Source organism: Solanum stenotomum, chromosome 2 (assembly GCF_019186545.1).
Source record: "Solanum stenotomum isolate F172 chromosome 2, ASM1918654v1, whole genome shotgun sequence".
Lineage (NCBI taxonomy): Eukaryota > Viridiplantae > Streptophyta > Magnoliopsida > Solanales > Solanaceae > Solanum > Solanum stenotomum.
The window spans coordinates 58,216,976-58,232,640 of record NC_064283.1 but is presented as its reverse complement, the minus strand read 5'-3'; the positions used below and the strand labels follow the sequence as shown (position 1 = coordinate 58,232,640).

Below are 15,665 nucleotides of genomic sequence, written 5' to 3'. Positions count from 1 at the left end.
CCCTAAAAATATGGTTTAACACATTATCGTCAACCCATTGCCTAATGAATCCACAAACCTGTCTGTGTAACAAATTCCACTCTTCATCTGTTTTATTATCAGGCTTTACAGTGGTAAAGACTGGTTGATAAAAATTCTTGACACAAAGCAGATCTTCCATTTTCCCCTTCCAAATGACATAATTAACACCATTCAAAGTGACCATTCTACTTGTGTTGGCTTCCATCGTTTTCCCCCCAAAAAATAGTTATTGCAAACCAAAGTAAATCTTTTTCTGATGTGGAAGTTCAGACTGTGTTGCAACCATAGAACATACTCAGATAAAACCTTGGCTCTGATACCAGTTTGTTAGGAAAACACGGATAAACACAAAAATATATATGGTCAAAATAACGAAAATATGGGAAAATAATGACACCAAGAATTTTACGTGGAAACCCTTCTAAATAAGGAAAAAACCACAGGCTAAGAGGAGCAACTGATATCACTATAGTAAAGAATTTTACACCGTGTAGCCACGAATACAATACTCAAAGTGACTACTACACACTCAAAAGGAATAACACTCTTTTGATTTCCACCTTACTAAAATATCGCCACACTTTATTTTTCTTCACAGACTATTTTTCTTGTATAGTCTATGAAAACCTCACAACTCTCTATATTTTTCTTTCTCTGTGAATTGGTGTATCAAATGAGGAGCTGAAGAGCTCCTTTTATAGATGCAATTGCATTGCACTATTCAAAAATCATGCCACCGAAAATTTGCATTGCTGCAAACTTTGTTGACAAAAGAAAAAGGTTTGCAGCTATTGTTGACAAACAAATTCAGCTGCGTTTTCTTTACAACAATTGCAGCCGCAGTTATTGACCCAAAAACTCATGGGATGGACCCCACACTCACCGCCATGAGCATACTCCACAATCATATAGTCTCAATATATTCGGATGACGAAGACTCGTTTGAATCTCCATTTCCCTCCTAAAATGAGGAAAACTATACAAGTTTTGTCGGAAGTGTAAATGTATATGAAGATATGACATTCGTCTCCTATTGTGGATCATGTTAATTTTGTACATATTCCTAAGATTTTTAATAGAAAAGAGTAAAAAATGCTTTCAAACTATATGAAAATTGAATAAAAATGTATTTCTTTAATAACTTAGTTCGATCTAAAATTATTCCTATTGTTTAAGCAAATTGAAATTTCATAAGAAAAATGATATGCATTAATTTGAATTTTTTTTATAAATTATTGCAAATGTTAGGCTTGAAAGATATTTAAAATTGGAAAAATGACCTAATTACACAAATATTCCTACCATAAATATTAATTCATTATATAGTTTGAAATAATTACATATTGTTTCACTAATTAATAATTTTATATCAGATTTCAAGTTAGATACACCAATCTTTTAATTTTCAAGTCAGATACAATATCAATGATACTAGATACATGTAAGTATATATACTAATTATTACTATTTCTTAAAATACAAATACATAGGATGAGAGGTGAGCTGTGAGAAAGAGAGGAGGGATGAAGCGAAATAGAAGATAGACAAAGAGTCGGTGTATCTCATATACATGCAAATTACATTAGATATATGTATCTACGATACTTAATATATTTGAGAGAGAGACGAGTGAGAGAGTTGGTGTATCCCGAATACATGCGAATCACACTTAGATACCAAATATATATATAATGTATCTAGTGAAGTAAATATGATACGAAAAATATTTCAAAAACTAAAGTGATCACACATAATTATGTCCTAAACTAGTGATATTTGTGCGGTTTCTCTTTAAAATATGGACAATATTTAAGTGGTAACCAAACATTTGCCTAAAGCATCCAGCTAAAATCGGATCCTAAAACGGGTCGGTTCAAGCGGCCCTATAAATTTAATTTGGATTTCCGCACTGAAAATTCTTCAGATTCGAAAAGGGTTGTCGGCGGGGAGATTTTCCGGGAAACCCTTGACGGACGATTGTATATGTAAAGGTGGTGTCGGATAGTTCGGGTATTCACTTTGACCCGTTTATGGAACACTGGAGTATCAGTTAGCAGAGCAGTGGAGCTGATTGATGAGTGTTTTGGTCATATTTTGATTTCCCCCAACGAGGTAAATTCTAGATTTTTGCTTTGAATATACATATGTAGTGCTGAATTTGAGGAATTTTGTGCTTCGTAGGGTAGGAATTGTTGTGTTTGTGGTGTCAGCGTATGTAAATTACTTTTAGATGATTTAGTTTATGAACTGAAGCACACATATATATGCAACTACAACAACAACAACAACAACATACCTGGTTAGAATGTACACAGACCTTAAACCTACCACATGGAGGTAGAGAGGTTGTTTCCAGAGGACCCTTGAAAAAAAAAACACAACTATGTGCACAAAGAGAAAAAGAAAGGAGGAACAAAATTAGATTTTTGAGCTTATTCAAGCTCTGATTCGGGTATTTAATTTGACCCATTTATGGAACAGTGAAGGAGTTTTTTACTGTGATTGATTGGAGTATCAGTTAGCAGAGGAGCTGATTGTTGAGTATTTTGGTAGTCGCAATTTGATTTAAGCCGATGAGTTTAATGCTAGATTTTTGCTTTGAGTGTATTTAATGCTGAATTAAGGAATTTTTGTGCTTCATAGGGTAGGAATTGTTGTCTCTACCTACATGAGATAGGGTTAAGGTCTACTACGTACACTCTACGTCTCTACCCTTCCCAGACCAAATCCCTACGACACCATTTTTGGAGGATCTGACACGGGAGCGGCAACATTTTAGGAGAGTTTGAGAAACATGGGTCCGAGGGCTTTGGTATAGTGTTAAGAGCACAATGCGTGATGTATGGGGTATGAGCACATCACGAGTGTTCATCACTCTCCTCAGATATTTCTCAGTTATTCAAGAGAAAAGATGAAGAAAAGTGATAGTGGAAATAAAGTGGAGTGAATTAACAAGAATATAGATTTTCAGGTTTATTATGTATTCGTTCTTTTTAGTTTCTTGCATAAGTAAAAGACCCCACTTTGGAATGAGCTGTATGATTTTTGGTTAAAAGTTTCAAAGATTGATGTTGAGAATTCAGTTCTCACACATCTAATGCAGTGGTAAATGTTTCGTTTTTCTCACTGCAGTTCCCAAAAGCTAATGCAAAAAATTGACATTAGTTTACCACAAGAAGAGCAGCCGGTAGAGATGGTAGACAGACGGGAAGAGCATCCGGCAGAGACGGCAGCCAGACGGGAAAAGCAGCCGGCAGGGATGGCAAACAGACAAGGGCAAGGGGAACCAAAACCGGTGGATATCCCGGAGATAACCCCTCACTTCTTCAAGATTATCCTGTCTCCCCATGCCTCTAAATTAGTAAGTTCTGCAAGTGGCTTTATGATGAGACATTTTCATCTTATATCATTCTTTTCTGTTTCTACTTGTATGGCTTATGTTCTTTCATTTCGTATCTTCCTTTTCTGTTTCTACTTGTATGGCTTCTGTGCTATTCATTTGTGCTGTAGTAGTACTTTCTCTTTGTTAAGTTTGTGAAGATTTATATGTTTTAAAATTCCGTTTTTGGTTTGTAAAAAATAGTTTCTTGTCATAAATAAGAGCATTTGTCTAAAACAATGTTGTTGATAATGGGGAAGGTGGTGGAGATCGAATACATTTGGTCCTAGTCAACAACAATATACCCAGTGTTATTCCACAAGTGGGTGTGTGGAGATGCTAATAATGAGTGTAATTTGGTGATTTCATTTAATTTCCAATATTTCATTTTTGAGAACTTAAAATTGAACTCACACATTGATTAACAAGCTTACTACTAAAGTATGTCTGCGTTTCTGGTCATGCGGTTTTCTGTAATGAAATAATACCAAAGTTGGGGAGTGAAAAATGTAATTTCAAGTGGCGTAAGAGGGAGATGTACTAGGGAGCTTTCTTTGATTATGAGCTTGTTATGACAACCAGAGGGGAAAGATCAATCCTAGGTCTTGTTTCAAATGGTAAAGCTAAATAATTAGCCTACTTTTGATGTTAGAGCAACTCCTCTCAAACTCATAGTTTGACATGTAGCTTAAAAGTTCATCTTCATGCAGGATCTCGTGTAGAAACTGACAATACGTGTGGTTTACATAGTTGAAGGAGTTTAGGGTGTGTAGTTAAGGATTTTGCAAGAGGAATGATATCAAACTTCCTAAACTCCAAACTCATGGCTGATGCTGCAGTAGTTAAAAGAAAGTCATGTGATGTACTTATAGGTCACCATGCCTTTCATGTAGGTTCTTTATACATGCATGAGTGGATTCTCGACGTTCCTAACATTTTAGCATAATAACTTTGTCTTCATAGGATGTTTGTACTTTAATGTGTGAAACTAATTGGGGCTAACAGGAGAAGTTTTGAGGATGTAGAAAGCTTGAGGATCAGAAGGTATTTGGCAAACCTTAATTTCAATATATTTTAGCGTCGGCCAATCTCCCTGTTTTTGAGCCAACAAGAATGAATAATATGAATACTTTGAACTGGAGAAATTAGGAAGGCTTCTGCTCTTGTTAGCAGTTGATTTCATAAAAGCTCTTATCAACTTTACCAGGGAATGTATATGGATAAAAAGGAGGCGTATTAGCAATGAACAAGCCTTTTTTGGTATTCACTTTTATCTCTTTTGATTGACCAAAGAAGGTTTGTTTTGTCAGGTCTGATTGACCAAATTTTTCCAGAAGAAAAGGAATGAGAAGTCAATATAAATATTTATGTTCACACGAATAGTCGTCCAATAGGAATATTTATTCTCATCCATATAGATAAAGCTCATTGAAGGAGAGCCTTGGACCAATAGTAAAGTTGTCTCCATGTCACCTATAGTTCATAGGATCATGTCGTGAAATCAATCGTTGATGTTTGTGCCTGGGATCAATCATTCATGCTTGTGTCTGGGTAGAATACCTACATCACACCCACTACAGCCCTTTCCTGGACCCTGAATGAATGTGAATGCTTCGTGCCCCGGGTTGCCTTTTTATGCATATAGAACTCGGGTCGTTTGGTAGGGTGTATTAGAGAATCTAATAAATGTATTGTTCATGGTATTATTTAATTCTTTGTTTGATAGGATTTTTAGCCTATGCATAACTAATACATAGCAAATCTGGTATTAACTATACATGGACTATATTAATACATATATAAGCAGGGTAAAGATAAAACTGCCCTTAATACACCAAACCAACAAGGGATAGGAAATAGTTCAAGCATTACTGATACATCCTATTCAGTACTATTCTTATACACCTACCAAATGACCCCTCATTGTCGTTGAATCAACACCGCTGAGGAAACTCAAGTGTTTGTTTAAGCTAGCTTTACGAGTTTGGATATTTCTAATAAACACTTATCACTCACCAATATATGTGATAAGAAGCCACTACCAAGATTAACAGCCTACAACGGAAAAGAAATACCCAGCTTTAGGAATGAAAAATGGAAGCTTCAGTTCTGCAAATATGACTGATAAATGCTAGACCCTAACTTACTTGTCACCTTTAGTATTTGTTGTTAGTCTTTATTAGGGGTTTTCCTACTTAGTATCTTGCTTCCTGTTTCTCTTTCTCCTTTTCTAGTAACAATATGCGATTGCACCCCCGGGGTTCTTGTCCAGTGGTAAGAGCGCAATGTATGATATGTGTGTTAGACGCACGTCACACGGTCACGGGGTCACGGTTTCTTACCCTTCCACTGACAAAAGTATGGTATTTGAGTGGAGAAGGCTAGAGGGGCTGACTCATTATCTATTGAGTTTCACTGGCTTTCAGGATTTCTGAAAAGAAATGCTGTGTGATTGGAAACTTGTCTACACCAGCTTGTCTGAAGCTTTTCCTTTCTTTCTATTTGTTTTTTACGTTTCTTCCCTTATATTTTATATTTTGTTCATATCTTACCAATTTCTGTATTTTACAGCACATCCCTAATGAATTTGTAACTGAGCATGGCGCTAATCTGGGGGATATTGTGTTGCTTGAGGTCCCAAATGGTGTGGTATGGAAAATAAAATTGCTAAACTCTAGTGGCATGGTATGGTTAAATGAAGGCTGGAACAAATTCAAGGAGTACTATTCAATTGCTTGTGGTTACTTTTTACTCTTCAGATACAAAGGAAATTCCCAGTTCTCTGTGTTTATATTTGATTTAAGTGCTTCTGAGATTGAATATCCTCCTGGCCCAAATGAAGATATGACACCAGAGAATCGATCTGTTCTGTGCGTGCCACCAGAGGAAAACAGGATAAACTTACCCCCACCCGGTGAGCCACCAAAGGAGAACAGGGCAAACTTAACCCCACCCGATGATCCACCAGAGGAAGATGTGATATACTTACCCCCACCTGGTATTTACACCATGGAGGAGTTATCATTGTCATCCATGCCATCACGGCCAAAGGTATAGATATATTTAAGGCTAGTTTTTCTCTTACTTTCAGAGCTGCACAATGTATTTTACGATTTAAGTTATGTACCCTGGGAATGTAAATATCTTTTTTATACAATCAATGAATTCAGCACCAAGTTAGTGACCAGTTTTACTAGATTACTAAGTATTATGTATTAAAGAGATTAACTTGCAATTATCTTATTTCTTCGTTTGAGTTGAGGGTCTATCGGAAACAACTTCTCTACCTTCTTTTTAAGGTAGGGGTAAGTTCTGTATATATTCTACCCTTTCTAAACCCCCGCTTGTGAGATTAGACTGAATTTCTTGTTGTTGTAGTACTTGTGATTATCTTATACTTGACTTGATTATGTAAATATCTTTTACTTCTGTAAATGCATTGAACTTAAAAGCTCTTAATTTTATACTCTTTATATCATGTTCTTTTGGAAAAAAAAGAAGTGTATATCTTCCTGGTATTTGCTTGTGTTTTATGTTCTTTTAAATTTAAGTTACTCTTGAGTGACTTATTTATTGTTTTGATCATCAAGATTAGTTATGTTGTGATTATTTTTTATTGGTTCTTTGGTTTGTCATATTCAAATAATATGTATGGTATAATTTATAAGAACTATTTGTTTGTTTACAAAAACATCCTTTAAGAATAAGTTGTTTGTTTGTAAAAGAGGGTTTAAGAAGATACTTTTGTTATTTTACATTTTTGTCCAGGATCAAGTTATCTTGGGATTAATATTTCACCCACAAGTAGGGATAACTTATTTCGATCATAATTATAATTTTGTGTTTAGTTAACCTTTTTAGTTGTGATTTATGCATCAGTCTTGATGTTTTTCAATACAAGTTACTTCATTATTTTATTTTTCTTAAAAGATTGAATATGAATGTATTGTTACAAGTTGTCAACTAAAATGATAAGGGATAAATTAGAACAACACATAAAGACAACAATATTAATAATGAGAATGAAAGATATAAAGTGACACTTGAATTTGTCCCGAATTTTCAAAAAGGCACCTTAACTATGCAGGCGTTTTATTACCCCACTAAACAATCTTGAACTGATATTATTACGTGATTTTTTGTCCACCTGACATAGAGAGTGTGTGCACTCTCTCAAAGAGAGTGAGCAACTTAAAATAACTAATATAATTTTATTTTTACAAGTATTTTATCATAAAATAGATTTTTTTTATTATTATTATTTTGACTTTTTTTTTCCTTTTTGTTTTTTCTCTTTCTTTCTTCTTTCTTCGTAAAAATTCATTGTCATCTCCATTGAAGCTTCTCACATTCAATGTCACCATTTTTACCACAACTTCATCTTCATTTTTTTTTTATTACTATTAGTTTTACTCTCTTTAAATTTTAAAACTTTATCCAAATATTTTCTTACATTTTGAACAATTTGATAAACATATTAGATTTCGAGATGATTAGGAAGTATCATGTATTTTTTTTTATCCAATTTTAATTAAGTTTTTCAATTTTCAGGGAATTCATTGATTCTTTTAAAGTGAAGTTATATGAAAAGGAGTAATTGATGATATCTTCAAAATTTTAAATTTTCTTAGAAAAAAAATTAGTCTTGTTATCAATAATTTAATAAAGTCTAGAAAATAGTATGAATTCGTTTTTATAAAAAAAATCAATGAAATAAAGAATTTGACTAGAGAATAAGAAGAAGAAGAAAAGAAAAAAATGGGAGAGGGGTTCAACTTGACATGGAAGGTGGGGTGAGGGTGGGAGGTAAAGAAAAAGAAAGAAAATGGAGGGATGAATCACTTGAAGTATAATTTAAGACGAAATCGAAATTAAAATAAGTAGAAAAGTGTGTGTGTGTGAGAGAGAGAAAAAAAATTACATTTTCAATTAAATTAACACGTGTCATGTAATGATTGGTGTGTGAACACACTTGCTTCTTAAAATCTGGGGCTGATCGAAAAATGATATAGTAATATATGTTCAAAATTGTTTAATGAGAGTAATAGAATGATTGCAAAGTTAATGTGTCTTTTTGAAAATTTAGGACAATTTCAGTGGTGACTTTATGTCTTTTCTCAATGTCTTAATACATCTATATATTGGCACATTAGTAGCCTGTATGGATTGATTTATTTTAGGTGCTTTAAAGCCAAAATAGTTTTAAACAGTTTTGTAGTGTTGGATAAAATAAAGAAGTGCTTATAAGCACTTATTTTTAAGCTAAAATAAGTAAAAAAAATCACAAGTTAAATTTTTCTTCTGCTTTGGCTTATAAATCATAAGCCAAAAGTCCATTCAAACAAGCTCAAAGATCAATTACTTATCATGTAATAAAAGAAAATGGTTTACTGACAAAAAAAAAAAAAAAAAAAAAAAAAACATGGAACTGTTTTTTTGTCTCAAACATGACTTCATTATAGTATAGTGAATAAAAAAACAAGGCTTAAGTCATCTACGGCCCCTTAAAGTTGTCTACATAATTCACTTAGACACCTCAACTAGGACTAGTACCTATTAAACACCTCTACCCTCTCAAATTTGAACCATTTAGACACTTTTTGTCGACGTGGTACAAAAAGTGAAATTCACATCTTGGTGAGCGCGTGAAATTAATATTTTAACATTTTTCCTTTTCCTTTTAAATCCTTTCTTTTATTTTCTCATTATTTTTTTTAACAATAACAATCTTTTTATTTTTCTTCTCTTCCAAGACCATACACCTACTGCAACCACTTTTCTTCACAAATTAATCGCCATTTTTTTTTACAAATTTCCTGCTTTCTTCTTCTTTTTTTAATCTTCTTATCATTGTCTACTTCCATCATCTTTTTTCTGGAAAAAGATGGAGATCACCATCCACAATTTTTTGTCGGAAAAGTGGAGATGTCTTCTTTGCCGGAAAAAATGGAAACCATCTACATCTTCTTTGCCGGAAAAAATGAAAAATCATTATTCAAATATTTTCTCGCTCCCTCTTCACCTCTCCCCTCAGACACCACCTTGACCCACACCCCTTCTTCCTCACAAATAGAAGTAGAAACAGAAAAAACAAAAAAAAAAACAATTTTGAAATCAAAATAAACAAAGGAAGAATGGATCTTTTAAGAAAACACTATCAATTTAAATGGAAATAAGAAAGAAGGCATGAAGAGAAATAAAAATGATAAATTCATACATTATATATGTTAAAATCTCTAATTTTTCTAAATCGAGAATTAACAATGGTGGAATGGTAAGAGAAAGAGAAGAAAGGGAGAGGCTTGCGGTGGGGTGGGGTGGGGGGTGCGGGGGTGAGGGGTGTATAATTTCTTTCCTTTTTTTAGTTTTTTTTTTTTTCAAGTTTAAAGTCTTTTCCTTTAAGATTTTGACTTGTTTATATTTAAAATTTATTTTTATAATTATTTTAAATTAAAATGCCACATGTCTTTATTTGATTTGCTATTTTGCCACATCATATGCATGTGTATTACACGCACTTTCTTTTTTGAGTAAGTGTCAGAAAAGTGTTCAATCGATATTTATTTTTTAAGATTGAAGTGTCTAATAGGAAACAAGGTTAGTTGAGGTGTCTAAGTGAATTATGTGGACAACTTTAAGGGGCCACTTAAGCCAAAAAACAAAGGTGTCTAAACTCACAGCCCACATGTCTTCATTTGATTGGTCAAGTCCAATTCAAACAGGTGATATTTAGTCGCCCAGTTTGAATTACAGAGTTAACAGCTTTCTTCGAGATGATGAAAAATTCTGATAAGAGACGAGCAATGACGACGACACTCTTGTCTTCATTTCGATCGTTTTAAATTGACAATGAACCTCTTCTTCTATTTTGATTACGGTGGCGAAGAGACAAGCAATGACGACGAATTCATCAGGGTTGGAGAATAATCAAACAAGAAAATGGAACGCTCAGAAACGACCGACATTTTCTTATATCTTGAATCATACAGCCGTCTCTGCTCGTAACTCGATTTCTCATTCCTCCAAACTTGTGAGTCTTTCTCTGGTTTTGGTCTCTGTTTATTGTGTGCAGTGTACTTTGTTGTTTACTGTCGGAGTACTGGGTTTTATGTATTTTTTTTTATTACTGGTTTGATGATTCACTTTTTTGTAAGTTGGTTATGGGGTTTCTTGCATAAATTTGTGTATGCAAGGAAAATGTATGTGGATTTTGTGATTTTTTTATGGGGCTTTTGTTTCATATCACAGGTAGATGGATTTAAGGATTTGAGGGATTTTTTTTTTGTTTTTTAGTCGAGATTGTGATATTTGAAACTTGAATTCTTTGTTTATTGTGATATGAAACAAAGGTTATGATATGAAAAACACAAATCAATTTTATGAAACCTTGTTACGATACAAAACTATGTATGTTCATGTACATTCTGATCCATAAACAAACACAACATTAATCTAAGAATCCATAATTTGATTAAAAATGAAAGCAACTATAGGTCTTGAAAGAAGAACGATACATCATCTTCAAGCAATTGGTCAAGTTTTGGTGGAGGGTAAATCATTGTCCTGTTTAGCAGTCAATAAATCATTTATGTGCGGATACACAACTTTTTCACCAAGCTGATTTTGTGCCCATATTAACATCTACAAAAGGCTTGGAAGCTTTGGATCTGTTTAAATCAAAGATTAATCATAAGAAAATAGCATTTCATACTATGATCTTCTATACATAAATATTCCTAATTGTATGTGTTCTTAAATGATTTCATTGTCTACTCGTCGTGTCGATTCAACTTTGCCATTTCATGGCTAGTTTCACTGTTCCACTATTGTTATTTTTTATGTCTATTTCGCTATTCCTTATCTCGAGTCCTACTCGGTTGAATGTCGTTGAATCTACATTCTTTGTTTTCACTGTCTCTAAGCATCAACTTTCATTCAATTTTGTTACTCTTAATGTTGTCTTCTTTCCAAAAATAAGGATAGAATCTCAAAGCTAATTAGTAATGAAGTTGTTTTGCCTATTGTTTGTTGAATATGACAGCTTGTTTTCTCCATCTGTGAATCCCGTAATTGTTTACTGTCCAGCATTGCCCTGTTTGAATCGAGATTATCCCTCCTTTTAGAATGAAGTTTAGTAAAAAATTATTTACCTATCCTCTTTTAGTGTATTGGTGTAGTTATTACACCATGGAGTCCAATTCATATTTCATAATTGTTCCCTGGCAGCATTCTTAATAATGGGATGTTGATATCATGGTTTTGTATCATCATGATTGACTAGATGAGTTGAAAGCTAGAGTAAGATAAATATGGTCAAAAGGTTCCAAAGAGATCACACTAGAGCTTTGAGTTCTTCATACTGTGAACTATCACATTATAAGATTGATAAAAATGTTGAATAAGCCACTTGGTTACTGAAAGTCCCTGGAGATAAGCCACCCAGTCCCAATCCCAGAATATGAAAAGCCACCCAGCCTCGCTATCTTGATGTACTTTCCTTCTTCTTCATTTTCTCAGCCCTTGAGTAGGATCTTGGAAGCTAGAAAAACTTCTCTTCTTTTCTCAACAAGCACAAATGTGCTAAGGAAAAGCTGGACGAGAAAAGAATGTCATTTTCTCTGAAGATAGAGGTCGATATATAAAGCAAATGCTTCCAAAGGTTATTGTTCCTTTCCTTTTATTATTACATTAGTCTCATTAGGTTATTGATTTCCCTTGAAGAATTAATCAAATCAATGGTTACGTTAAACAACAAATGATTTATTATTTAGCAAACTAGTATTTAATTATCTCTTCTAACAAGGATGTACCTAGACAGGGTCTAGTGAAGAGATTGGCAGTTGATGCAACTCTAAGAGCTGCTGGCCATATCAGAAGTTACAAAGAGCAAAACATGTCCAAAAAACTCAGAAAGTTTATGTAGAGAAAACTGACATGAGAGCCAAAAGAATGGCACGCAAAGCAGGAACTCTGGTAAAGTTAATTTTTTTTCTTGATTACCTCCTTGAAGTCTTCATCTGTTCTTTTGAAGCTATGTTCTTGTTAAGGTACATTTATGTCAACGTTCCTTATAATTTCTTTTTGATAAAGGACGAATAAAATAAACATTTCTTTATAATTCTTATTATTCCTCAATGCACAGAACTAAGTCTTTCATCTCATATCATGAAAAAGAAGCAAGAGATTGGCATGATGGAACATATACTAACTTCTCACTTTATATTGTTCACTGAAACTTGAAGATTTTGATAACTTCCATCATAATATGGATAGAAGCTTCTATTCAAGTTGGCTTCTTAAATTTGCCTATGTTATCCTAATTGATATCTGAAGATTACTATTTGATATGAAATTTGTGGTAGATGAGAAATTGTACATTGAGAATCATGGTTATGACTTTGATATTGTTAATTCAAACTTGCAGATCTTGAAAACTTGGATCACATTGTGGATAAAAGCTTATATTCTAACTAGACTACCTAAAGCTAGCCTTTGTTACCTTAGCTGTTATATATATATCTCAATATTTTATAGCAGTTTTGTGGTTAATGAGCACATGGTATATCTAGAACCATGTTTATGATATTTGAGATGTCTACTGAAGAAGGACGGAACCAAGTAGACAAATTATTGACTAAATTCTACTTGCAGAGAGTTATACAAGCAGAGATCAGGTCAACTTTCAATTCTAATAGTATTGTATACTGTTAACACTAAAAGAGTAAGATAATGTTTCTTAAGACGGAAAACAACTAGTGATTGATCTGAAACAGACAGCTTGTAAAAGGTTATAGTACTAAAGTAAATCTCATGTTCTTTCCATGTAGTGATTTTTTCATATGTGCACTTGCTGCATACACTTGAAGCGGTTGCTTTTGTTCTATAAACTAAGTAAAAATTCCTTTAGTCATCTACTTATCAACCATTCTCCTTTTTAGATTCTTTGTGACTACAGTCCATTGATTTAATCCTTTTCTCAATCTCTTTCTTTTTCTTATTGGTTAATTTCTAGCTGAGCCTGATGGTATCCATGAGCTTGTCTCCTTGGCATAGATTATTTGGGGAGGCCATAGGAAATTTCTTATTATGTTAATGATAAACTTTATACAGGTATGTATCATTCCCTTCCGAGGAGATGCTGCTGAAGTTTTGTTGCCACCTTCTAGGTCAATATCGATGGCAAGAAATCGTCTTGAAAAACTTCCCTGTGGTGGGGGTTCACCCCTTGCTCATGGGCTTACAATGGTATGTGAATTGGATCAGTTTCAAGTGTTGCGGATGATATCAGACTTTTTCTTCAATTTTATTTAGCCTGGTGAATGTGTGATTATAATTTCGTTCGTTTATACAGACATAACACACACATGTTTATTTCCATTATTTAGAAGAATTAAACCCATTCCGGTGATCTTGGCTGACTAGACAAACAGTACACTTGGGGTGTGTTTGGTACGAAGGAAAACATTTCCAATTTTCTCATGTTTGGTTGGGTTAAATGTTTTGGAAAATGTTTTCCAAATCAACTCATTTTCCTCAAATTTAAGGAAAATGACTTCCCTTCAAAACTTAAGGAAAACATTTTCCAAAACTCTCTTCCAACTTCCAATTAAAAAAAAAAATTGTTGAAAAAATCAATTTATTTTGTCCCTACCCTCAAACCAGCCCCCCAACCAACCCCCCCCCCCCAAAAAAAAAAAAATAAATTAAAGTTTGTTCTTAAATTTAATTTTTTTACCCACCCTCATGCACCTCCTACCCAGCCCCGCAACCCTACCACCTCCCCTANTACAAAGGAACTCTTACCTTGGCTCTGTTCAACTCATGAATAACTGAACTCAATCTATAAAGCAATAAGACACATGCAATAAATAAAGCTTGTAAAACAGTGTAAACAACTTAGCTTTGTTAAAGATAAAACAATAACAACTCAACTCTACTTATATAAAAGTAATATAACTTTAGTGGGAGTTTCTTTAATCGACAATCACCACTATGAGTCCTAGTGGTGATACAACGTTTTACCTCACGTTGCCCGAGGACCATCCTATATCTTGCCGTGATATAGGAAGCTAATGATACAACGTTTTACCTCACGTTGCCTAAGGACCATCCTATACCTTGCCATGATATAAGAAGCTAATGATACAATATTTTACCTCACGTTGCCTAAGGATCATCCTATACCTTGCCATGATATAGGAAGCTAATGATACAACGTTTTACCTCACGTTGCCCAAGGACCATCCTATACCTTGCCATGATATAGGAAGCTAACTTTACCAAGTGGATCCACTAGCTTAACTTTACGGATACATCTAAAAAGTATGACCCGTTAAATCCCATGTTGGCTACATGGCTCTTATGGAGAGTTGAGTTAATATGAACTCGTGTCCCCAATTCGGTGCTCAAGACTACTCCCAAAAATACTTAGCTCATAAGTGTTTTAAACACATATTTCTTTAATTGAGATAATTACTTAAAACTTTGCCCGAAGGCTCACTTGAAATCGATGTTCCATTTTCTTGAAAACCAGCCCTAAGGCTCTCTTGGAAACATAGTTCCTTTTCTTACTCAAATGAAAAAAACATTTAGTAACTTCTTTGGGAATACATAGTTCCCTAATACTTTCGAGAAATGGACTCGACTCTATGCTCTTGACTCAACTTGAAACTCTTACTTGACTTAACTTGAAACTCTTACTCTTTATTTGACTTGAAACTCTTGAGCCTTAATAATGAAGTTAAACATTCAATAAAGACTCATGACTTAAACTTTAAAACTTGCTTGACTCCCTTCTTGAAGTTATAGACTCCACCCTTAACTTCACTTGACTTGGAAACTAGCTTTCCTTGAATCGGAATTACGAATTCAAGGTGTTTGATCACATGATATGGATGAGTTCTTGATGTTTAGACATACCTTGGAGTGTTGGAAACAACTTGGGAACATAGGTACAATACCTAGAAACATGTATGAAAAAGTGGGATAGGAATGGGAAAGCTTGGTGCTCTGAGAGGCAAAACTTCAGAGATGGCCTGCTGGCTCTCTGATGGGTGCGCCGCCCCAAGGGGGAAAGTTCAGATCCCCTCTTGGGGTGCGCTGACAGGCGCGACGCCCCACCCTTTTTCCTCGTAATTCGACTTTCCTCCTTAGTTTTCTCCAACTCTAAACCTTCTACACCTCAAAGTTTCCATCCCCAAACACTTAAAACCATAAACCTCTCAACCTAACATAGATTCAACTCATAAACACCATCGGAAACACA

At 34.1% G+C, this 15,665-nt stretch overlaps 2 protein-coding genes across 4 annotated transcripts in view; both read left to right on the top strand.

Annotated features, from left to right (window-relative positions):
- LOC125854418 (magnesium-chelatase subunit ChlD, chloroplastic) overlaps positions 1 to 13,718 on the top strand; it is a 39,491-nt gene extending 25,773 nt beyond the window's left edge. Inside the window, exon 12 of the mRNA XM_049533957.1 lies at positions 13,511 to 13,718. Coding sequence (XP_049389914.1) covers positions 13,511 to 13,711 — 201 coding nt within the window. The 3' untranslated portion in view covers positions 13,712 to 13,718. The remainder of the gene's footprint in view (positions 1 to 13,510) is intronic.
- Positions 1,833 to 6,654, top strand: LOC125854419 (B3 domain-containing protein At4g01580-like). 3 transcript variants are annotated; one of them, XM_049533960.1, is made up of 3 exons: positions 1,833 to 2,133; positions 3,154 to 3,382; positions 5,972 to 6,654. In XM_049533960.1, exons 2-3 carry the CDS (start codon positions 3,167 to 3,169, stop codon positions 6,455 to 6,457), a joined length of 702 nt encoding a protein of 233 aa, XP_049389917.1. In that variant the 5' UTR covers positions 1,833 to 2,133; positions 3,154 to 3,166; the 3' UTR covers positions 6,458 to 6,654. The 3 variants fall into 3 exon arrangements, with proteins under 3 accessions (XP_049389917.1, XP_049389916.1, XP_049389915.1); XM_049533959.1 differs by having other exon boundaries at positions 1,869 to 2,133; positions 3,187 to 3,382; XM_049533958.1 differs by having other exon boundaries at positions 1,869 to 2,133; positions 3,125 to 3,382.
- Positions 13,719 to 15,665: the final 1,947 nt, after the last annotated feature.